Genomic DNA, 23,782 nt, shown 5'->3' with positions numbered 1-23,782 from the left:
CCTGTCCCCTTTCGCCCCACCTCTTCCCCCACATCCCCACTCAGAGCACTAATGGGGTTGCTGACTCCCTCCCTCCAGGTGCCCAGACCCCCCGCCCCGTTCTCGGGGCCACCCCCGGTACTCACCCTGGCAGGGGCTGGCGGTGCGGGACAGGCGGCAGCAGCGTAGAACTGGCAGCAGCGGGGGAACGGGCGCTGGCTCCCGCTGGCCTCCAGCAGCGCTCCTACCGCCGAGCACCGCCTGCCGCCGCTTTTATGGTGCGGCGGGGGTGGGCCGCCCCGGGTGGGGGCCCACGCTGCCCAGCCCAGCCCCGACCTCCCCCGCACCGTGCTCAGCCTTGCATCCTGCCCCACCTCCTGCCCTCTTCTGCCACCCTGGAGCAAATCTGCTGCTGCCCCAACCCCTGCTTGCCTCCCAGTTTGGGGGTCTGAGCATCCCTGGGACAGTCCCTACCTGTGGTGAGTTTGGGTCCCCCCTGAAAATGAACCTGATGTCCCCAGTCAGAGATGCCCGCTCTTCTCCAACACAATCACACCGTGGGGGTGGCCCCCAGCCACAGAGGGCATGGCTTTTCTGTGGATGACGAACTGCCAAGCTAGGGGCACCCCAAAAGAACACCCCTCCCCACCCCACGCAGCAGCTCAAGCAGGCATGCAGGAAGGGGGTACCTGGGGCTGCTGCAACGGGGCCCACACCTGGGTGACACAGAGACCAGGGAAGGCTGTGCAGTGACACCAGGAGATCAGAGCAGGGTCCTCCTGGGGCTTGGGGCATCACCCGAGTCATCCCTGAGCCAGGCTGGCTGCAGGAGTCCCCAGGCACAGCCCCCCGCCCCGAGACATGGAGATTGGGGATGCCTCCCACAACCTGCCCTGCAAGAAACCTCTGGCTTGGGGTGCTGCCAATTCCTGGGGCACCCGACTGCCCACCCGTCCCACTGTGCCACGCCGTGGGACGGGGATAAACAGGAAGCCCTGTGCCCTCGCCGCAGCCAGGGACCAGTCAGGAATGTGTCGGTGGCCACCAGGCTGTTTGTTTGGAGTCAAAGCAGCTGGTTCCTGCCAGTAGGAGCCAGGATCAACACGGCCAGGAATAGCCCGTGAGCTCATCGCCACGTCCTGCAGGAGCCTCCAGCATCCCTGGGTGTGCAGCAGTGCACAGCCCCAGGATCCCCTTGCAGGGCACCATCCTCCCAGCCCTGTGTCCCAGCCGGGCTCTGAGCACACGCTGGAGCCTCTCCTATAGTGGGGGTCCCATGCCAGCCCCAGCATGAGGGACCATGGAAAGCCCTGGAGAAGCCCAAACTGGGCCCAGCAGTGGAGCCCATGACTCGTTTGTGCCTCTTCATTTTGGAGCTCAGTGACTAAAGTATGAGGCCAGAAGCCTCCCGCTTTGAGTCCCCATAAGGCAGACAGTGGCAGGGGTGCAGGGCAGGCAAGTGCTGGGTCCTACTCCCAAGCGCAGCAATAAAAGGGTGGTGGGGGGTCTGGTGGGTCCTCCCCGACCTGAGATCTGCTGGCCCTAACCCACAGCAGTGGGGCACTCTGTCCTGCTGCTCAGCGTGACTGCGGCTGGAGGTGTCCCCCCTCGTTGTCATCCCCCTCCAGCCCAGCCCTCAGAGCTCACTAGGTGCCAGCACCTCCAGCCCTTGGCAGGCAGCAACTACAGCAGCTAAAAATATGGTGCCGGCAGCAGGACAGCCCCGTGCGCGGGAAGCTGTGGGCAGCGGGGCGGGCGTGCGGGACTATTCTCAGAGGACTGCGGGACTATTCCTGGCCAGTCAATATTGATTCAGCCAGCTCAGGTGCAACAGCTCAGCCTGGCTGCACCGTATTTAGGGCCCGGTGGGAGGCGAGGCAGGCAGCTGAATTGGGAGCATTGTCTGGAGTAGGAAGAGGGCAGGGAGAGGATGTGAGCTCTGTAATCTGCAGCAAGCGGCTCCCGACAGCAGCCTGGGAGAGGGGCACACCCCGGGCCTGCCGCTGGCTGAGGGGTGGCCAGTGAAAGCCACTGGGCTGCACAGAACACTTGCCCTGGGGATGGAGGCATGTGGCCAGAACAGGTCCAGGCAGGTCCCAGCAGGAATGGGGAGGTGTGCGGGACATGGGGAGTAGCTGCTAGTCCTGGCTCCTGCAGTCTCTGAGCTGCTGGTCGTGTGGCTGCTGTGCACACAGCAGAGGCTGGGGGGACAGAGGATGGTTTGGGGGCTCCATTTAGCAAAGTAGGTCTCAAGCCGGTCCCTGTTTTTCTGCTTGTTTTAGCCACCTTGGGCTGGCCCAGGCCAGCCCTGCATCCACCTGAACCTGCATCGGTGAGGAGAGCGCAAAGGGCTGGTTGTCCCCATTCACAGCTCTAGGACATGCATGTTGCCTCTGGCAGCTCTCCCAGGGCTGCATCACCAGCTGCTGCAGGTGGCACAGAGCAGCCCCTCACACACTGGCACATTGGAAGCTGCACGAAGAGCTGAAAAATGACAGCAAGAGTGCTTGAGGCAGAGCCTGGGCCAGGGTTTATTTTAACAGGCGCAGGCAGGGGCTGAGTGAGGCTCCCAATGGCTGCCCAGTGCCCAGGAGCCACCAAGGCATGGCTGGGCTGAAATGGGCTGGGAGCAGCCACGTGTTCAAGGCAACAGTGGCAGCTGGGAGTACAAGGAGCTGTGCCAGCCCACAACCCACAGCTCTCAGGGGATGCTGCTGCCCTGTGGCGCCCAGGAAGGAAGCTGGGGACAGGCAGGGCTCTGCATGGGGACAGGCAGGGCTCTGCATGTGGACAACACAACTTGCTGCAGCCACAAACCTGTAGAGGTGAGGTCTGTGTGACCACTGCCATCAGAGGTCCCTGAAGTCCTCAAGGGCCACCTGGGCAGCGTTGCGTCCTGCTGCTCCCATCACTCCTCCTCCTGCAAGGGAGCAGAAACAGGGAGCAGTGGGCAGCTCCAGCCCCAGGAGATGGGTCCCAGGGCTTCACCATTGGAGCTGCTCCACCTCCCTGCTCATGTGAGGGCAGAGGGCAGTGGAGACTCCCTCCCCCACAACTTGTGCTGCCCTTGCACCTCTTCCATACTGCCATACATGTCCTCCTCCTGAAGCCCCCCAGAAGCATCCTGGCTCCCAGCCCTACTCACCAGGGTGGGCTCCGCTTCCACACAGGTACAAGCCAGGAACTGGGGACCGGTAGCCTGAGTAGGATGGTGCTGGTCGGGCAAAGTACAGCTGGTCCAGAGACATCCCTCCATGGAAGATGTTCTGCAAGCAGAGCTCAGGCTGTGTGAGATGGTTGTACTTGGCTCAGGGCTGTGTCCCCACCAGCGCTGGCACCAGAGCAATGCTCAGAGCTGAGCCCACATGGTACCCACCCCGCTGGGCAGCCCAAAGATCCTCTCCAGGTCTGGCGGTGTCAGGATGTCCCTGCCAATGACAGATGCCTTGAACCCTGGGGCATAGGCTTCGATGCAGTCAAACACTAGAGAGGGATGGAGGGGTAGATACACAATTCAGGGGAACATTGTGGCTGGTCTCTGAGCAGCTCTGGGGTGGCTCTGCGCACAGGCAGGGACCAGCACACCTGATGTTACCCGTGTCTGTGTGTGCATTACATACCTGTGTCCGCATATGCATTTCTGGCCTGCTCATCCCAGGGCTGCCCACCCGCCAGCACAGAGGGGGTGTACTGGGTGAAGAGGGACACGACGTGGCAGCCCCATGGGGCCAGCCCCGGATCCAGCGCTGAGGGGATGCAAAGCTCTATCATGGGCCTGGGAGAGTAGGACATCAGCTGGGCAGGCAGAGGACATCGTCACCCCAAACTTCTTCCCCCAGCACCACCCACCATGGCTGTCCTGCCCACTCCCCAGGGCACCGAGGCGTGCCGATGGGGGCTCTTACCTGCTGGAGGGGTGCCCATGGGAGGCCTCGGTGAAGGCCTGGTGCAGCAGGTGGGTGCTCTCGCAGTTGAGGTGGATGGAGCACTGGTGGTGGGGCAGGGGCTGGCCATCGCAGGCGTTGGGAGCAGCCAGGAAGCTGGGCAGCCGATCCACCGCCACTGGGCATGGGAGGGGGGCAGGGGGGAAGATGGGTGCAGCCTCTTGCTGAGCCCTGCAGCCTGTCACCAGTGTCCTTCCACTGGGGACAGCGGCAAAGCTGGCCCCACCAGTGCCTACCGTTGATCTTGGTGACAGGGGAGCGTGTGTCAACCTGCTGGATCCGCTGGACAAAGTCCTTTGGCAGCTGCTCCTGGGGTGGGAGAGGCCGGGGCAGAGCTCAGCGGTGAGGGGGACAGCCCAGCCAGGGGATGTCACCGTGCCAAGCCCCTGCCAGTCCTGTGTACCCCATACCTGAGGGGTGAGCTCCAGAAAGGTGATCTGGGGGGAGGCATTAGACAGCACTAGTTTGCTCTTCACCTCCGTTCCATCCTGCAGTGCAACACCCTGCACCTGCCCATTCCTGCCCAGCAGCACCTGGCACACCACCTGGGCAGGCAGAGGGGACAGGACCTCACCCAGAGCACCCCACCACCTGCAGACTGGCCAGGCAGCTCCCCATGGCCAGACACCTCCTACCTTCTCAGTAAAGATGTGGGCTCCCTGGGCAGTGGCTGCACAGGCGATGGCTTGGGACAGGGCCCCCATCCCACCAGCCACGTAGCCCCAGGCCCCCTTCCGTCCCTCCAGCTCACCCATCACATGGTGCAAGAGCACATACCTGTGGTGGCAGGAACCCAGGTTAGCTGCTGGCCAAGGGCACAGTTCTGTCCCCTGCACCAGCATGGTGAGAATGGTGCCATGGTCCCCGTAGATGGGACTGTGCCAGCTTGTAGGATGCCAAATCAGTTACAGGGAGCACCCACTGGCCAGGACTTGACCTGACCTGGCGACAAAGGTGTTCAAACAGCAAAAGGGCATGTGGGGACCACTCAGGAGAGCCATATGGCAGGGATGGGGGGCAGCCCCTTGTCCAGCCCCAAACCTGAGACATCCTGGCAAGACTGAGCATGCAGCAGGATGGAGAGGCAGTGGGGCAGGGCACAGGTTGCTGGGGCACAGCAGGGCCAAGGAGCTGCCAGCACAGAGGATGGCACAGGGGGACAGTGCAGCCATAATCCCTGGGGAAAAAGGGACCCTCACCCACTGCCGGGGGTGTGGGGGCTGGCCATGGCTCCAATCACCGCATCAGTAGCTAGAGTTGCCTTCAGGGGCTCTGACTCAAACCACTGATCCAGGATCTGTCCCGGGAGAAAAACAGAGCACCAGGCTCAGGGTGGGGGGCTGCTGCTGCACCCTCTCAGGCAGCAAGTCAGCCGGCAGCTCTGCACTGCTACTGCCAGCACTCACCTTGGAGATGGGGGCTGTGAGCACTTCATAATAGCGTGGCAGCTGCCGCCCCAGCGTCAGCCCTGGGGATGGAGAGGTGGTGTGAGACTGCATGGCTGTGCCCAGATGGCTGCCCGTGCCTGGCTGGGTTTGGAAGGACAAAGGCGGGCAGGCCTGCCAGAGCCTGACAGCCCAGCTGGGGCTCCTGGGGAGCCTGTGCCCCAGGAGAGGGCAGCTCTGCATCACCCACCCCAGGTGCAGGCAAACACCTATTGCCATCAGGGCTCCCCAGCATCCCAGACGTACCTGCCCGCAACAGGGGACGCAGGGCTCGCAGGGCTCTGAGTCGCTGCAGCAGGGACCCCTGCCCCAGGGCAGCTGTATCCACCGGGGGGGCATCCAGCAGCTGGTCAAGGGCTGACACCAAGACCCCCATGAACACCTCATACTCAGGGTAAGCCTGAAAGGAGAGAGAGAAGGGACAATAGGGACTGTGCCATGATGGGTGCAATGGATACACCACTCAGGAGCATCCCTGCCGCTCCATGGGCAGTGTAGTCCCTGGGGGGCTTTGCTGTGCCAGGTTCATGCTCTCGTGGTACCTGGGCATCCTTCTGGGAGAACTGAGCAATCTGCTGTTGGGTCTGGGCCATGTCATGTCCCAGCAGGAGAGAGCGGGGGCAGCTCCTGTCCTCCAGCAGTGGGGTGAAGGAGTAGGGGTCTCGCAGGAACACCCTCAGACCATGCCGCTGCAAGACAGGCATGGCAGGACCCACCCGGTGGGAACACCCTGCCAGCATGCCAGCAGGTGCTGGCAGCCCAGCGAGAGATGGGAGCCAGTACCTGCAGCTCCAGCTCGGTGTAGATCTGCGGCCGCAGCAGGCTAAGCAGGTAGGATGCCCGGGAGAACTTGAAGCCTGCAAGATGTGGAGCAGTGGGAGGTGCCTGTGCCCAGGGCTGGCTAGGGGCAGGAGGACAGGTGGTGTGCAGGGGTACCTGGCACAATCTCCTCAGTGACAGCCGCACCGCCCAGCACGTGGCGTTTCTCTAGCACAGCTGTGCGCAGCCCTGCCCGCTGCAGGTAGGCAGCCTGCAGGAAGCACAGCATCACACTGCTCATCACTTCAGGTGGGATGCAACCTTGTCGCCCCAAGCATCCTCTTGCACATGGTGCCACTCCTGCTTGCCACAGTGCTGTGGGAGCCTCCAGCCCCATGGGCACTGCCACCAGCACCTTCCCTTGCCCACAGCACAGACCATCCCTGGCCCTCCACTGTCCCCCGGGGATGAAGGACAGACAGCACCCTGTTCTCGGTACTCACTGCCACCAGCCCGTTGTGCCCTGAAAGGAGAGAGGGAGGTGAGCCAAGCCTGGTGTCATGGCAGTCCCATGGCACCAGGTACCCTGCCATGGCTGGGGTGCAGGGCTGCCACCACCAACCAAATAGTGGGGTTCTGGACATGGGGATACAGGTGACAAGGAGCATTCTCCTATTCCCCTATAGCCCTGGCACTAACGGTGCAGGGGAGGGAGGCAGAGGTGCTCGAGGCAGATGCACCAGCTGTGCCCAGCACACTGGGGAAGCTGTAACGTGCCCAGCCATGCCAGACCCTTGCATCTTCCCTGGCACAAGGAGCATGCTGAGGGTCTGCAATGTGCCCAGCAGCACTCTGGTCTCCACTGGTGGCCACTACACCCCCCGCCTGCCCTGGGAGGAGGGCAGTTTGGGGTCTCCATCAACTCCTTGCAGCCTGGCACCGCCTCCACCGCCCTGTGTTACCTGCCCCGATCACCACCGCGTCATACTCCTGCTGCAGCTGCTTTGTAGCCCCGGCATGGGCCAGCCGCACTGCTGGCAGCCCCAGAGACAGATGCCAGCCCCACAGCCAGCGGGACAGGCAGCCCGTGCCCAGTCTAGCCCAGAGCACAGCTGCCATTGCCCCACAGTGCCTGGCCATGGCTGTCCTTTGCCCAGCAGCCTGGACTTTGCTTTCACAGCAGAACTTTTCCCAGTGCTTCTGGGCATGGGGAGGAGACGGGGGGCCAGGCCAGGCAATGCCTTGGCACAGGGCCACACGCTGTGTCCCAGGGCTTGTGGAGAGGCTGAGCAGAACAATGGCACAGGCACAATGCTGCCCACCCAGAGTTGCCTGCAGCAAGGCACTGAGCCCTTGCAGAGCTTAGCTGGGGGCTTGTGGGGAGGCTGGAGACCAGTCCCAGTGCTGAGAAGGTGACAAGGTTGGACCCTGTCTCATTCTCAGCAAGATGCCAGTTGCTCCACAGCCTGTACCCCCGGAAAGTGCTGGGCAAGCAGGTGGGATCCTGAGAGTCCCCTCAGCCCCTGTTGTGCTGCATGGAGGACCCAGGGGCACACAGCTGGGACGATGCGAGCAACAAGCACCACAGGACAAGGGCAGCTTGGGCCCCGTTGAGTGGGTAAGCCCCACACACAGTGCAGAGAACAACAGGAAAAGGGGCAGCTTAGGGGTGCACTTGGCCTCTGCACACAGCACTGTTGCTTGTCAGGGCAAATTCCTGCCTAGCAGAACAGGGCAAAGACCCTGCCATGGTCCAGTGCTCCCTGGAACACCAACCCCAGCCCCAGCGAGTGCCATGGAGCAAGGGACAGTGGCTGCCAATGTCCCTCAGGACTGGTCTCATCCCCAGCCATGCGGGGGGGAGGTTTCCACATGCATTGAGTGCAGACATTCCTGGAGAGCAAATAAGCTGCCTCAGCTTTACCCCCTATTCACAGCTGAGCTCAGCCCTGTGGCTGACTGGTGCCTAGGGACCTGTGTGCAGAGAAGGGGGCACAGGACAGGCCACACCTTCCCAGAGCCTTGCTAAGCCTCCAAGGGCCCCACACCCCACATTTGGGGATGAGGGGAAAGGGGGATGCACCCTGTGCTCTTCCTCCACGCAGATTTGGCTACACCATTTTGTTCTCTGGCTAAAGCCTGTTGGTGATGCCAAGTCAATGCTATAAATCCTGCTTTGAAAATGCACTTTTCAGCAAGGCGGTGATTGCCAACAAACTTTCCTCCCCACTCTCCATCTGTCTCCAGAGGCTGCTGAGTGCCAGTGAAGCCCTTGGGGAGTGAAGAGGTGGGCAGTGCCAGCCCTGGCCGGGCTGGAGGATGGGAAGGCTGCCTGTGGCTGCCTGCATGCACAGCTGACAGCACACAAACACAGAGAAAGTAACCCAGGCACCGGGAACACCCACACACCCGCTTTAATCCTGGCCCCAAGGTAACTGGAGGCAGCTCAGAGCAGGGGAATGCGAGAGGGTTCCCAGAGGCGCCGAGCCAAGTCGCAGGCCTGCTGGACCACGAGCTCGGAGGGGATGATGCCCAGGTGCACCGTCAGCAGCTCGTAGCACTTCACCACCTCTGCCTGGTGGTTCTTGCTGTAGTAACGCAGCAGCTTCCTGCAGAGGAGAAGGCAGAGGGCTCGTCACGCACAGCACAGACTGGCACTCCCTTTATAACCAACTTCCCACTAGAAAGTCCCTGGCAAGGACACAGTGCCCATCCACTAGCAGGACTGTGGGACCAGGCTGGGGAGGTGGGCTGGTGCAACCCTGGTGACACCACAGCACTTGTACCACCTTGCAGTGACATCCCAGCAAGGACATCACTCACACGGACCCCCGTGTCAGCACAGCACTGGGCCCTGGTGCCAAACTGCAGGGCTGGGGACTGCTCACCTGTAGTAGTCTCCTGCCAGCATCCCAACAGGAGCAGAATCATCAGCAAGGACTGGCACCTCCATCACCTCCAGCTTGTAGCCCTGGGGAGAGATGACAGCAGAGGGCAGGGGCAGGGAAAGGACCGCTGAGGAGCAAGGGCTGTAGGCTGCTCCCTGCCCCTAGAAGGTGACAGGGAAGAGGGGCTCAGCCCCTTCCTGGCCCCACGTACCAGCTCATTCTCAAACCAGAGGAAGTAGGAGCAGCAGTAGTCGCCATCCTGCAGCATGAGTGTGGTGTAGCCCTTCTGCAGGTATCGCCGGGTCAACGCGATCAGGGACCAGACCTGGTGGACAAGTGGCACCTGAAGCCTGAGCAGAACACCCTCCAAATTTCACGCCCTCCTGTGGTCCCCATCAAACCCCTAGCACCATGAGCAAGTACCTTCTTCTTGATGAAAGTGGCCAGTGGGCCCTTTCCCAGCTCAGAGCTGGACTTCTCTGTCATGTTGAGCGATGGTGCCATCATCTGCCCAGCTGTGCGGTCCACATAGATGAAATGCACTAGGCCAGGAAAGTCCTCCAGGTATGTGGGGGTGGGTTAAGGGTGTCCAACAACTTTGGTGCCCTTCCAGAACAGCCCCTGAGTCTCAGGGAAACTGCCTTCAACCACCACAATCCTCCTCCCCTTAAGCCCAGTGCTGTGAGGCCTCACTCCCACCTCTGCAACCCCCCTGGGGACCCCTACTCGCCAGGCTGGGTTCCCAGTCGCAGGGACGGGTATGACACCATGGTGATATTACGCCTGCTCTTCACCAGCAGGAAGTCCCGCCAGTCCAGCAGCTTCTCCCTGCCGAGAAGAAGCAGGGTGAGAAGCTGGGATCCTCCAAGCCCCAGCCCAGCTGACTGTGGGGCAGCCCCCTGGTGATGCCAGTCACCTCCATGCACTCACCTCATCAGCTTCTGGGCACGGTCCCGCAGGCCCTGGGACAGGCTGTGGCTGGCAGAGGCCAGGAAGAGCTGGCGGTACACAGAGCAGAGCTGCCGCTTCACGTTGGCCACTGCCTGCAGCAGCCTGAGCCAGGAGACATGAACGGCACCAAGTTTGGCCCCTGGGTTCGCAGCAGTGCAGGGACAGCTGTGCCATCCCCCAGGCTGGGAAAGGTCCCTGCCTGCTCTGGAGACTTTCCCTGGCCACCCTGTACTCACTCCAGGGAGCTCCCAGGCTCACTCCGGGAAAATATCTTGTTCTTCAAGTCCACCCAGGAGTTCTGCAACTAGACAGAGACAGGGCTCAGCAACAGGCTGCAGGGACAGCAAGACAAGTTCCTCGTGTCCCCACTCCCACCTGGATGTCCTGCCCACTCAGCTTCTTCACAAACTTGTCCATGCGCTGTCGCAGCTCGGCCAGGAATGGGTAGGAGCGTGGGGCTCCCACCTCCGGCCCCTCTTCCAGCTTCCTCTCCAGCACCAAGAAACCATCCAGCAGCTGGTACAAGGTGACCGCCACCTGGGTTGTGGGGCCCTGCTGGGAAGGGGAGAAGCAGGTCAGCCAGGACCCTGCCCATTATTGCTTCCCTCACCTTAGAGACAGCTCACCTTGGTCAGGAGGACGAGGGAGATGCCTGGCCAGAGCGGGAGGCAGTGCATGGTGTGCGGCAGCAAGGGGCAGTAACCTTCTCGCAGGTTCGCGTCCAGGAAGATCCTTCTGGGGTTTGAAGCTTCAGGGACTAGAGGCCCCAAGGTCTGGAGCAAGTCCTCTGCCATCTGAGGAGAGATGGGAGATGCTCAGTGCCCCACAGAGACAAGATAGCCTGCACCAGCCCAGAATGCTCTGGAGGGACACAGCAAAGTCCTGAAGGCACGACTGAACCAAGACAGCTAGAGAGAACACATGGCAAAAGATGAGCAGCGAGGGAAGTGCCCAGGTACCCCAAAAAAGCAGCAGATAGAGGGGAAGCTGCTTGCAAAGACAAAGGCTGAAACAGAATCATAGAATACCAGGCTGGAAGGGACCACAAGGATCACGTGGTCGAACTTTTCTGGGCAAAAGCACAGTCTAGACAAGATGGCCCAGCACCCTGTCCAGCTGAATCTTAAAAGTGTCCAGTGCTGGGGAATCCACCACTTCCCAGGGGAGATTATTCTGGTGGCTGATTATTATCATTGTGAAAAATTTTCCTCGTGTCCAATCAAAATCTCCTCAGGAGTAACCTGTACCCATCAGCCCTTATCTTTCTTGTGTGACTCCTTGTAAAAAATGAGTCTCCCTTTTCCCTGTACCCGCACCTTAAATACCGGAACTTCTTTTCTCAAGGCTGAACAGACCCAGGTTGCAAACGCCTTAGGCTGAACCTAGCACTTGCTCGCAAAGAGTGTGTGAGGCCCTGCAGCATCTGTCAGGGAAGCAGCGCAAAAAGCCCAGAGGCAGCAGAGGGAGACACCAGACTGCTCCGAGGCAGCCCTGGGGCCCCTCTGTGCTGACAGCTCTGGGCAGGGAGATGCCTCAGAGAGGGTGGTCAGAGCTGAAACTTTTATGCACAACAGGGAGGATTCAGGGCACACCCCCAGCCCTAAAGCCTGGGGCATTCACAGCTGCAGCACTGCAAGAGACAAGAGATGAGAACCACAGATGGCAAAGAGCACCAGGACAGCTAAGGAGATGTGGAGCCAGGAGGGACTGCAGGACCCCATGCTCACCTGGACATCTGCAGCATCTGACTCCCTGGTGCTCAGTGTCTCAGCGCCCTCTGACCAGCTCTCGCTGCCTGCAGGGAGCACGGCAGGTCGCCCTCCCCGCCAGCCCCCCACGCAGCCCCATAGCCTTTGCAGGGCTGGGGGGCACGGGGCAGAGCTGCTGCCCAGCTGGGCACTCACCCATGCTGTCCCTGCTCGGAGAGGGCTCGGGTGTGTAGTAAATCTCGGGCACTGAGAGATCGTCTGTGTCCTGCTGGTGAGAACAGCTGGGTGAGCGATGGGAGTGACGCAGGCAGCCTGGCCAGTGTCCCGCCCTGCAGCTCCTGACCCCATCGACTCACCTGGTCATCCGAGTCTTTCTCCGCAGCTCCATGGGAGCCAGGGCTGCTCATGGGGATGCTCTCGCTTCTCCTGGGTCCCTGGGGAAGCACATTCCCTGCTGTGAGCTTCCAAAAAGAGGGAAAAAAAATCAAGCACTGGCCATCAAGGCATCACCCCATGGGGGCATCCTGACCTGCTGCCCCCCAACACTCTTCTCTGGAGTACCTGGGGGCCAAGCTCCTCCTCGGCACTTTGGCTGGGGTACAGGTCCTGCACCAGGAGGATGAGGACGAGTAGGTCAGCAGGGCGGATGGAGCTGGCATTGCGGCTGCAGGCCAGAGAAGGAAAGGGTCAGCTGGGAGGGCAAGCAGCTACCCCAAGGAGAGTGGTGAGGCTAGGGCTGAGCGCACCTGGAGTAGAAGGCCAGCAGCTTGGTGTGCACCAGGAGGAAGGCATGGCCCACCTCATCCCCTCCACGCTCAGGGCTAGTGTTGATGTACTGCACCACCTGCCGCTCCAGGAACTCGATGCACTGCTCACACAGTTGAGGGTGGATCAGCCGCTCCACAGCCTGGAGTGAGGGTGGAGAGGAATGCTGCTGAGTGCCCCTACACCCAGCCATGCAGCCCCAGGGGCAGGTCAGAGCTTCCACTGCTACAGAGAACTACACCGAAGTCCCCACCTCAGAGCCTCTTCCCACATCCCAGGAACCTTGCAGTCTCACACCCCTGTGACGTTCTGAAGGCGAGGGACACCCCGTGGCATGGTACCTCCACCGCAAAGCTCTGGTCCTCCTCCCGCAGGTGGCTGTAGGTCTCCAGCAGGCCCCGCAGCAGGCTCCAGACACGCTCCCGCTGCTCTGAATCGGGTGGCCGCAGCCTGCAATGGTCACAGAGTGCAAGCTGAGAGCTGGATGTCACCTCCCTGAGTGGAATGGGCACCCAGCTGCAGCCCAGCAGCCAGGGGATCCTCCTGCAAAGGGATCTTCCCAGCTTGGAGACACCCACTCCCACCCCCCGGGGCTGCATGATGACACTGTTCTGCAGCTGTCCTGGCATCCTGGCGTGCCAGCCTGTGCCAGGCAGCCGTGCCCACTCACTCCTTGCGGACGAGGTGGGAGTCAAGCGTGACGAGCCCGCAGTGAGCCTCCACCAAGCGCCGCAGCACAAACAGTGTCCTGCGCAGGTCGTCCTCGCTCTCCGTCCCGTCGCCGTTCACTGCGATGTACAGGCAGTCCCCGAACTGCAACCAGCAGCACGGTCAGGTGGGGGCCGACCGGGGCATCCCGGTCCCCGGTACCGGCCCTACCATGTGCAGGACGTGGAGGTGCCGCCCGTGCTCGGTCGTGAAGCAGGTGTAGGTGTCGGCGAGCTTCTCCAGCAGTGCCGCACAGGAAATGATGAGGGGGGCGAAGAGGGTGTTGAGGCTGTCCTCCAGCGCCGGGCCCTGGGGCACACGCTCCCGTGTCAGCGCACACGCGTGACCGCGCACCACGCACCTCCTTCCCCGCACCCGCGTCGCCCAGTCCCGCCTCACCTGCCCGGCGTCTGGCGGCTGCAGCCGCCGGAGGAAGGCGGCATCGGCCCAGTAGAAAAGCAGCTCGGCCGCGGTGCTGGCGATCAGGACACACCGCATGGCCCGGCCGGACCCGCAGCAGCGGCGGGAACCGGGGGGCACCGGGACCGCGCGGCTCCGCCCGCCCCGCGCCGCTTCCTGCTCCGCCGCGCGTGACCGCCGCGCCCACGCGCGCAGCGCCCCCGGCGGCCCGGCGCGGTCCTGCAGTGCGGCCGCTCCGCGCCAGCCCCGCTCCCGGTCCCGGTCCCGCCCGCTGCTCCCGCGCTCCTGGTGCCGCTCCAGCCCCGCTGCCGCCCCGCTCCCGGCCAGGCCCCGGCCCGTGAGGGACAGAAGACGCCGCTGCGGTTGACAACCCAACTTTATTACACCGCCGGTGGCGCTTCGGCGCGTTCCGGCTGCTCCTGCCCGTGATACCGCCCCTCTCCCGGGCAGGACACACGGCCCGGCGGCCGTCGCTTCCCGCCGTATAATTTAATTATCAACATTTCCAGCCGCGGACCCTCGAGTCCCGCCCGTCCGCGGGGCGGACCCCGGCGCCGCTTCTCCCGGCCCGCCCTACCCGCAGTAGCCGCGCGCCGGTCCCGGCCGCGCTGGCGGCGGCAGCAGAGGGAGCTGCTTCCATGCGCTTGCTGCACCGGCAGCGCTGCCCGCCGCCCGGGAAGTGCAGAGGAAGGGGGGACCCGGCTGCTAGAGGGGTCACCCTGCAGAGTAGCAGGACTAGCAGGGTTGGGAAAGGCGTCCATCCCGGGCTACATCAGGGCTCAGCACCCCAGCTCTCTCCAGCAACCTGTGGGCGGTGGACTCCGGGTGCTTCTCACAGTCCGTGTAACAGATCGTGGCAGGCCCTGCAAATTCTCCATTGCACCACTCTGGTTGGATGGTGGTCTGGCCTAAGTGGAGCTCTGTGGTAACGGGGTGGGAGAGGGCGTCAAGCCGGAGAGCATCCAGGACACGAGGACGAGAACATGGCACGGTGCCTGCCCGACATGGCCCTGCTGCGAAGCTGTGTGGACTGCAGAGGAGGCAGCGTGTCCTGGGGAGTGTGTGGGGGCAGGAGCGGGGCCGGTGGGTCCATTCTGGGCCATGGGCTATCGGTACCGGCAGGCCAACGCGTTCACATTCTTCACCACGTAGAAGCTCATGGTCAGTGGGGGGATGACAAGGGTGCGGCCGGCCCTCAGTGGCCGAGGCTTTAGTTCAGGGAGGGTCCCATCATCCACCATGGCCAGTGGCTGCCCGTTGAGCTGGACTGACCTGTGGGACCAGGAGAGGTGGGATTGAGGAGAGGGTGGTGATGGCAGCCCCAGACACCAGCATCACACTTACTTGGAGTGGAGCCCGTCCTTGCCATAGGGCTGCAGCAGGTATTGGTGGACAATCTTATCCCGCAGTGTGCCCGCCAGCTTGATTTTCTTCCGAGAGCGATGCAGGTTGATGATGTAAAGGGTGATGGACCCTCGGACATAGTTGTGGCTGCAAAGGGGAGAGTGGGAGCTGAGGTGTGCGTTGGCACATGCCACAGGGACATCATCTCCAAGATGATGGATGAGGGGGTCTCTGCAAAAACTGGCCTTGTGCAGCCATCTGGAGGGGACATTACCATCCTGGTTGCACTTCCACAGGGAGATGCCACTTCCAGTCCCTAACATTCTGTGATTCTGTGACTCCTCCTCACAAAGCCCAGCTCTGCAATGACCCTTTTCCAATCTTTCGCTCCCCTTCTCAGCCAGGGGTGGCATGGCTCCAGGGGGTACTCTGCCGGTGTCTGGAGCTGGGGGGTGGCAGTCCCAAGGTAAACCCCCCGGGGCCTCCCAAGGAAAAGGCTGAGAATGGAGGGGAGCTCTGTGTGCAAGTGGCGTCTGCCCCCACTGTCCCGGGCACCTAACTGACAGGTCCAGACACTGATCCTCTGTCCCTGCTTAATCAGGCAACCCCAAACAAAGGCTATAAAGCACTTTGCACCTGTCAGTTACTGGACAAGGTTTCCTACCGAGCTGGAGGCATGTTGAAAGCATCTGGATTGTGTAAAGAAACAGACTCTCCTCCTCCACAATAGCAACTTGTGTCTGCAGAGGAGGTGGCCGCCTCCCCAACCCCCCTGGCTCGCTGGGGTGCTTTCAAAGACCTTATCAGCGAAACAATAACCAGGCCGGGCTCCCCGGCAGTGCGGCCCGGCGGGTAACCCGACCGACCGGGGGCCCCTCGTGTGAAATCCACTCCCTTGATCTCTGCTGCCTGGGCTGCCCGGCAGTCACCGCACTGGCCCCAGCCGGCCCCGTTCCCAGGCACCGGCTTGCTGTGACTTTTATTGGAGCCATCGCCATTCCCGTGCGCTCTCTCCACCACCACAGCAGCCGGAGCAGCACCCAAGCGAGTCCCCTGGGAAGCCAAACTGCCTTGCCAGAGCCAAACCCTGGGCTCCTGCCCCAGCATGTCCTCAGTGGTCCCCATCTCCTGGGGGTCCTGTTTATCTCCCTCCCTGCAGCCCGCAGCTTCCCTTGCTCCACTTACTTGTGGTAGCTGGTACAGTGGGCATAAATGCGGAGCTTGTCACGAATAACCCTGCCGGGCCGGGGTTTCCTCTGGAGACCGGCCACGTGGATGGCCAGGACCTTGGGACCGATGAGGCGCTTGTAGAGCAGGGACAGCCAGTAGTCCTGGGGAGCAAAGGAGACAGTCAGCAGCACAACGGTCCCCACAACTCGCATGGGGAGCAGGCAGAAGAGGCTGGCTTCCCTGCCTACAGCCTAGCAAAATTCGGGCTGTGAAATGGGGTGAAAATGTTGCACGCCAGATGTCTGCCTTGGGGTGAGCTTTCTTTGTGCACTCCAAGCCAAAAAGATGTTGCTGTTTCCAGGAAAGAAATTAAGGGAGGAATACATTGCTCTGCCCACACTGAGAGACACCGATATTCTCTAAAGGAGCTCAGCTTTTGGCTGGACTGCAGAGTGTGGGGAGAAGTGTGGGTGACCTCACACTTTCCCATGGACCCACATGTAGCTATGTCACAGACCTATGCACCAGCTCCAGCTGGGACAGATGGGACAGTGATGCCTTTGGAGCAGGCAGGTCGCCCTCCACCTCACTCTGTACACAGGACTGGAGCACACCAGAGCTCTTCTGTGCTCTTCAGCCTTGTTTGTGGCACGCTGGCTTTGGTGGCTACTGAGGGTGCTCCACTTCCCAGACATATTTCTCCCACTTTTAAAGCCTCCTGTGGAGTTAAGCATCCATGAACATAGCACAGGGAAGCCAAGCACTGAAGAAACTTAGGAAACGTGCAGCCCCTGCACACATGCATTAATGATGCAGCCTTTAATTACGTCACCACATACTGCTTTTTCCTGCAGGGCATGGCCTCACTCGGCACACAGGATGGGCCCCCAGCCCTGGGGAGGGAGGCAAGGCTGTGAGGTGACGGAGGCTGCTGCCGGCAGGGCCCCCCCCAATCCGCTGCAGAAGCCAGGAGGTGTGCGGTAAATGAAGCAGGGTTGTGAGAAGGGACAGGGCAGGCTCAGGCACTTGGCTGCTGTTGTGCAGGACAGGGCTCTGGCCCCATCACTACTCTGGGCACCCTGGGTGGTGCTGGAGCCTCTCACATTGCTTCTCTGGGTGCTGCCTGTGGGTGCACTGGGCACCTTCACACACAAGAGTGCTCTGGATAAACCCCTCTGTGCAACCCAGACTGGCTGCCCCAGGGGGACCATGTGCCCCAGGACAATTGGATGATCCCCTCAGTCCATTGGCAATATGGCACATGGAAGCACAGATCACTCATATAGGTACAGATATCCGTCCCGTGAGTGGGAAGCCCTCACACAGTACACAGTTCTCATGCATTTTGGATAAAGAGGCCAGCAGATGAAACACAGAGCAGTGCTGCAGCAGTGACTGGCACAAGGTGAATAGCCACTGGCCAGGCTGGACTGCCAGCCTCATCCTCTCTGGCAAAGGGAGATCCACACCACTTCCCACTTTCTGGGTAAGCTTTCACCACAGTGCTGGAGAAAAATCTGTCTCCTGCCCTCCTCTTGTTGCTCCCAGCCAAAACCACAGGGCTTTGTGCCATACCAGCCTGGCAACTGCTTCCCCTGCAAACCCCAGGCTTCAGAGGAGATGTGGGGGTGAAGGGAGAGGCTTGTGCACACGGAGGAGGCTCAGCTCACGAGGCTGAAGCTCCCAGAGAGGATGAATTTCAGTTGCTCAATACTGCAGTCTTGTGCGATCTCTGTGGTGCGTGCCACCATCCCTGTCCCTGCTGGCCGGCCGTGCTGTCCCACACCCTGGGGACATTCCTGTTGGCACCATGCTGCAGGGGCTCTGCCGGTCTTCCCCAGCTGCGGGAAGCTGTGACAGCCCACCTGGCTGGGGCTCACAGCAGGCAGGAGAAGCAGTGCCCAGCATGCTGCTGGCTCCCAGGAGAGCCATGCTGATTAGCAGGCGTCATTAGATGAGTAATTACTTGAGTTTACAGCGAGGCCAAACGTGAGCACAGATTGCAGTGTTTAGCCCCACAGTTAAAAATAAATCAGTTCAGTGCGCCAAGCTACCTGTCAGCTCAGGCTCTTAGGTCTTTCTAGCAGCCCCCTTGGGGTTTCTTGCCTCCTCTCTGTATTTCCACTGTCGAGATGCTGCTTTTGCTCACAAGTTATGGGAGCAACAGAAGCCAGAGACTTTGTGGCCAACCTTAAAATTTCCATATGGGTCTCAAGAGCTGTATCACAGGGGGCTTACAATGGCCTTGTTCTGGCACAGGCAGCTCCAGCCCCTGGCTGAGCACCTGCCCCTCCAGGCAGGGTGGTCCCTGGGGGTTTGGTGCTTGGATGCCAGCATCCCTCTGCTCTCAAGGCTCAGCAGCAGCAAAGTTTGAAATGTGGGGATCTGGCCAGCCTGTGACCTGCCTCAGTTGCTGCCAGATTTAATGTCTCAGCATACACTCTTCACAAGGGTGCCCTGACAAACCCTGCTCCCCTGCTTCTGATCCAGCTAAGGGTACACAGTTTTTCTGATAAAAACTGTGCAGGTGCCACGAGATGGGTAAGGCAGTCAGCAGTGTTGCAGGGTGAGCTGTTCTGCAAGACATGAGTTGACCACTGTTGAGTGCAAATTATTTTGACACAAGCAATGTCCTCAGGACACCGTGGGGACTGACCTGTTCCTCCAGCACCTGCAGGAGGCAAGGGGAAAGCAGTGATTTTACCTTGCCTCGCTGGTGAGACTAGCTCCAGAGTCTCTGTTTCAAGAAGGATGTGGAAATACCAAAGAGAGTTCAAAGGAGTGCCAGAAAAACGACCCGAGGCTGGAAAAGGAGATGCTCAGTGCCGGCCTCAAGGCCTCAAGACACTCAAGCTCTTCAGCTTACTGCAGGGAAGCACTGAAGACAGCTGCAGCTTTTCGCATCATTGCAAGGCCGCTTGCAGCAGCAGGGGCCAAAATCATGTTACTCGCAATAAATTACCAGGAGCTGGTGACACCAAGCATTTGGATGATGAATTAACACACCTAGCATGATGGAAACAAACCCACTGGGTGCAGCACAGGCACTTCCCCCAGTTGGGCTGGTGCTCCAGGGCTGCTCCTACCACTGGCATGAGTGAACCCCAGTTAAAATCACAGCAGGACTGCTGGGCATCTGCAGCTGCTGGCTCCCTTTCAGTGACCAGCTTGGGAAGCAGTTGCTTTTGAAATCTAGCTGTACTGCAACTGAGATGGGTTTTCCACCAACCAGTGACTTCTCCACAGACCCCTGGCAGCAGCTGGCACCCCCTCCCATATGGCAACCCCTGTGCCAGTGTGGCCCCAGGCTGGCAGTGCCCACATGCCCCTTGCAAAGGCGAGTGCTGGCTTTGCAGCACCATGCTGGGCATCCCAGCAGAGGCAGCCCTAGTGATCCCCAGGGAGATGCATGGCTCAGACCAGTGCAACCGCAGAAAGGATTTGGCTTTTGAAGTCACAGAGGGCTCCTGTTGTGAGGGCTGAGCCAGCGATACAGCTGTAGTGGTAGAGGAGGAATAACAGACAGGAATCTGGTCTGCTATTAGTCCCCTGGGAATCAAGAGAGCTTTCTTGCTTTAATTACTTTGCAAACCCATTAAGCAGTGCAGCCACCGCAGGCAAGGAGCACCTGAAGACAAAGACGTCCTGCGCCTCAGGAGGTCTCCTGACCAGGAGCCTGATTTATGGGCAGGAAGGGTGCTTGTCTCAAGTGAGCTGACGTGCAGAGCTCAGGCCAGCCACATCTTCTGAGCACCATGGGGCCAGTGGAGAACCACAGGCTTTCCACTAGATGGGGACAGTCCAGAGGGTCACACTTGATATCTTTGCACGTTATATCCTTGCAGGAGCTTTTAGAGACTTCAGCTTTTGCAAACAAGGCTGATTAGGCAGCTCCTCAGACAGACCTATTAACCAGACTGTCCTGTCTCCAGAGCCATCAGAAAGGGCACAGGAGCACGTCCCCATGCTCTCTCCTAGAGACAGCAAAGCAGCTTTACAGCCCTCCTGAGTTTATTCAGCTCCGCACTCACCACGTGTGAGAAGATGTTGCCATAACCAGAAAACCGGAGTAACTGAGCTGTAGCTCTTTGGTCTTCTGGGGGCTGTAACCGGCAGAGGCAGCCAAACTTCAAATGAGCAGCCTGCTGACCCCACCGTCAAATGAGCTGGGGCTACAGGGCATGGCTCTATGTCCCCGTGTCACCAGCAGCATAAGTTGGCTGCTGACTGCCCTCCTCCTCTTCCTCTTCCTTCTTCCCTCTTCTGAAGCTGCCCAAGCTCTTCTTCTGTCCCTCAGGCACACTCGAGTTTCAACAGCCTATTACAGATTGCTCCTTTCCTGCACCTTCATCTGTGTTTTTCCACAGTCCAAGCAACCCATATGGAGATAAGGGCTGGCTGGTCTGCCTTCCTGTACAGCATAAGTCAGAGAGCTTTGCTCTTTTATCCTTCTGTTGAGCCTAATGGCTCATTTTTGGCAAAAGCATCTTCCAGAAAAGTAGTGATTGTGGTTGTGAGGGCTTGGAAGGATGGAGAAGCCACCACTTCCCAGGGAGTTTGTTCCAGCAGTTAAAGATCTGCACTGTTAACAATCCCACTCCATTTTCAGCTTGAATTTGTCTGGCTTCAGCTTCCAATCAGTGGTTCTTTTTCTTTCTTTTTCCACTAGATTAAAGAGATCCTCAGCATCCAAAGCTTTCTCCCTGTGGAGGTCCTTACATCCTGTTCAAGCCACGGCTGGTTGTTCCTTCAGCAAGGCTGAACTGATGCTGCTTTTAACATTAGCCCTGAGTTTTATGTGCTTCTTGGACTGTGGGACCTTGGGGCTTTCTCAACCAAACCCTGCACAAGGTCCAGTGACAAGCAGAATGGGGCAGGCCCTCTCCCCAAAGGGAAAATTTGCTAATAACAGAAGAATCAGCTCCAGGAGCAGGTGCTGATGCTGTCCTCCTGAGCTTCCATACACCCATCCTCAGTGATATGACCTGTTTGTCATTTTGTATGTGCACTCTCCTTGAGTGGAGGTACTGGAGAGCTGAGGACTTGGTGAGCAGACTCCTACAACATTTGCTGCCATACTGAGGCTATTTGTGGGTGTGCCCTGAGCACCACGGAGGACGCTGCTGAAAGGGTCTGTGAATGCATGAAGGGCCCAGGAGAGACATGCAGGGAACAAAGCTCCTTCTAGTCCCAAATGAGGGGGCTTCAGGTGGACTGGGCTGCTAGGAGCCAGCAGCATCAGCAAGAGAGGATAAACACTTACTTTGATTCAGGGACCTGTGCCTGTGAAAGAATCGGCCAACATTGCCCAATTCCTTTTTTGCTTAGACTCAGTCCCTGCGGGTGCCCACCACCAGTCCCCTGAAGCTGCTGGCACCTCTGCTTGGGCATCTGTTGCTTTCATCGTGCTGATCCTCTTCCTTCCTGCTCTAACGGCTGCAAACACCTCCTCTCACAGCACTCCTTCCTGCATTGCCTTCCACCTTCACAGCTTCCTGGCAGCTTTCTCTGCCAGCAAGTGGTCTATGGCTGAGGCATGACATGAGAGACTGCCAGTCCTGCACCCCAGTGAGCTTTGGTTAAGGAGAGGGAGGAAGCAGGCACAGTAATGGAGGGCAATTGCTCCATTAGCCAGGGCAGGAGCAGCACTGTAGAGCAGAAGACTTGCTGCTGTGGCTGTGTTGTGCGCCCTGTGCATTTATGGGGGCTTATTTCAGGCTGGCTTTTGTCCATCCCTCTGAACATCTACTCATGGTTAGGGAACAGAAACCACATTACGTTTTGCAACAGCTCTGCAATAAGTCCCAAGTAGCACCACGAGGGGACAGTCAGGAGAGTTGTTCCCAGTCCCAAATAAACTGATAATGTGTGTGTATCCACAGGCTCAGAGAGGAGCAACCTCATCCACTGGTGCCAGCAGCACCACAACCTCTGCGTTTGGGCTGAGCATCAGCCACTTGCCCTACAGCCCAGGGTCTCTTCCAGCTGCACCAGCAGCACAACCCACCAAGCCTCTGATAAGCATCACGTCTTCCCAGACTTCGAGCCACTGCACCCTTTGGTCAGACCCTCTCCCTTGTCTCTGTGTCTTCTGCTCTTTTACTCTAACCTGGGGAAAGGCCAAACACTGACATTAAGGCAAAATTCCTGCTGTGGGAGCAGCAGCCACACAAATCACTGCTGGGTGTGGGTGGCACCAAGGGGACAGCCTGCCCGGACACTGGGAAAGTGGCATGTGGGAGCTGGCCCCTGCCTGCTGCTGCCCTTCGCAAGATGGTCCCCAGCCAGCAGCCTCCACCTTCCCAGTGAGCTGAGCAGATGGAGGAACAGCCAAAACCTCTCTTTTGTCATCACCTTTCCCTAATGGGGTCCAGGCGATGGAGGCCACAGAAAAGGAGCAGAGCTGCCAGGTCAGAGGGCTTGGAAACCAAATGAAGCTTCTTTGCTGTTTCCTGTTCTTGTTCTGCCTTTCACCATAATGCTACTTCTCTCTTCTCCACCGGTGAGCACCAATCCACCCTGGGAAGGGTCTTGCTGTCCCACCTCCTCCACAGCCCCAGGATGGCTCTTTCATCAAGGTGGGCAGGTCTGTCACTAGCATGGTGCCTCTGGGAGATGTGGGCAGTGGGCATGCCCATCCTTCCAAATATAAGCCACTGATGCTCGTCCTAGACAGTGTGTGTCTCTGCCCTGGTCTTCAGTGCGGGAGGAGGAGCCCTGCTCTGGGTCTGCACATGTCCCGCAGCTCTGACGGGTGGATGCCAGAGCTGCTAGCTGGCAGCACGGCTTTGATGCAATGGAGAGTCCAAGCATACACTCTTCAGAGGGCTTTTTTATGGTACACTAAAATGGAAAGATGCCTTAACCCACTGTGACAGCAAGCAGAATTTCGGCACTTTAAATCTGTCTCCTTATTTGCAGATAAAATGAGCATCAGAGCAGACTTAGAGCTCCTGGAAGGCTGAATGCAGGGAGGGTACAGAGAGCAGAAGATGCCACAGTCCTCAAAACATGGTATGATCACAGCTGAAAGAACAAGGCAACACAGGGGATGCCCTCCTCAGACCTGCTTCAGGTGCTTGTGCCAACGCTGTCTGGGAGGTTTCTGTAGGGCACCATTTCCACTCCGCCTTTCAGCAGGCCATGATCCAGCTCGACACCTCCTGGGAGAGTCTTTCCCTCACGCACAACTGAACTGCCCGGGATTTCATCGCTCCCTCCCATGGCCATAGCGAACATCCTGTACAGACAGACAGATCCTGCCCGTCCTCGCCTCGCTCACCCCTTCCCCATCTGCAGGCGTTGCTCCCGCCAGAGCAGGGCTCCAGCATGCAGGGCAGATGGGGGTGCCAGACACTCGCGCAGCGGATTTATGGTCATCAGGAACAGTTTCCATGTGTGTGCGAACTCCAATGGACCCGCTCCCTCTCCCCACCCTTTGCTGCTCTCAGGCTTGGGACGGCGCCACTGCCTGCGTGGCACATGGCATATTGCAGCCTGACCTGGTCTCTGACAGTGACCTCAAAGCCAAGGGTCCCCACCGGGGGAACAACAGCCGCCGTCCTACCCCTGGCAGCGTGTCTGGCTGCCTGTGCACAGCGCAGTGACTCAGTGCTGGGTGTGCAGATGGGCCGGTGCAGCGGCAGGGCTGAATTCCCCCAGCCCTGCAGCCAGCTGGCTGGGCTTGGTGGTGGGAGCGC

The 23,782-nt window shown here is 59.7% G+C and overlaps 3 protein-coding genes across 3 annotated transcripts in view; all 3 read right to left on the bottom strand.

Moving 5' to 3' along the window:
• Positions 1-2,828: 2,828 nt before the first annotated feature.
• Positions 2,829-7,267, bottom strand: PYROXD2 (pyridine nucleotide-disulphide oxidoreductase domain 2; the record flags this gene model as incomplete). Its single annotated transcript, XM_080348159.1, has 16 exons — positions 2,829-2,899; positions 3,125-3,245; positions 3,356-3,462; positions 3,600-3,754; positions 3,885-4,041; positions 4,160-4,232; positions 4,334-4,468; positions 4,559-4,700; positions 5,123-5,220; positions 5,330-5,448; positions 5,615-5,768; positions 5,911-6,057; positions 6,152-6,225; positions 6,305-6,398; positions 6,631-6,650; positions 7,090-7,267. The coding sequence occupies 16 exons, from the start codon at positions 7,265-7,267 to the stop codon at positions 2,829-2,831; spliced, it is 1,845 nt and encodes a 614-aa protein (XP_080204285.1).
• A 1,306-nt stretch (positions 7,268-8,573) lies between these two features.
• Positions 8,574-13,646, bottom strand: HPS1 (HPS1 biogenesis of lysosomal organelles complex 3 subunit 1; the record flags this gene model as incomplete). The annotated part of the gene is made up of 17 exons (XM_080348072.1): positions 8,574-8,736; positions 9,016-9,098; positions 9,227-9,340; positions 9,439-9,588; positions 9,783-9,843; positions 9,946-10,068; positions 10,203-10,270; positions 10,342-10,518; positions 10,593-10,760; positions 11,694-11,761; positions 11,871-11,940; positions 12,032-12,136; positions 12,237-12,339; positions 12,422-12,582; positions 12,782-12,890; positions 13,111-13,253; positions 13,320-13,646. 17 exons carry the CDS (start codon positions 13,644-13,646, stop codon positions 8,574-8,576), a joined length of 2,193 nt encoding a protein of 730 aa, XP_080204198.1.
• A 1,028-nt stretch (positions 13,647-14,674) lies between these two features.
• The window catches only part of HPSE2 (heparanase 2 (inactive)), a gene marked incomplete at its 3' end in the record, with an annotated part of 110,810 nt that continues 101,702 nt past the window's right edge, over positions 14,675-23,782 (bottom strand). The window contains exons 10-12 of the mRNA XM_080348052.1: positions 16,098-16,243; positions 14,913-15,059; positions 14,675-14,840 (exon numbers count right to left, since the gene is read on the bottom strand). Coding sequence (XP_080204178.1) covers positions 14,675-14,840; positions 14,913-15,059; positions 16,098-16,243 — 459 coding nt within the window. The remainder of the gene's footprint in view (positions 14,841-14,912; positions 15,060-16,097; positions 16,244-23,782) is intronic.

This window comes from Nesoenas mayeri (assembly GCF_963082525.1).
Source record: "Nesoenas mayeri genome assembly, chromosome: 7".
In the NCBI taxonomy this organism is placed as follows: domain Eukaryota; kingdom Metazoa; phylum Chordata; class Aves; order Columbiformes; family Columbidae; genus Nesoenas; species Nesoenas mayeri.
This window is presented reverse-complemented; position numbering and strand designations above follow the sequence as displayed.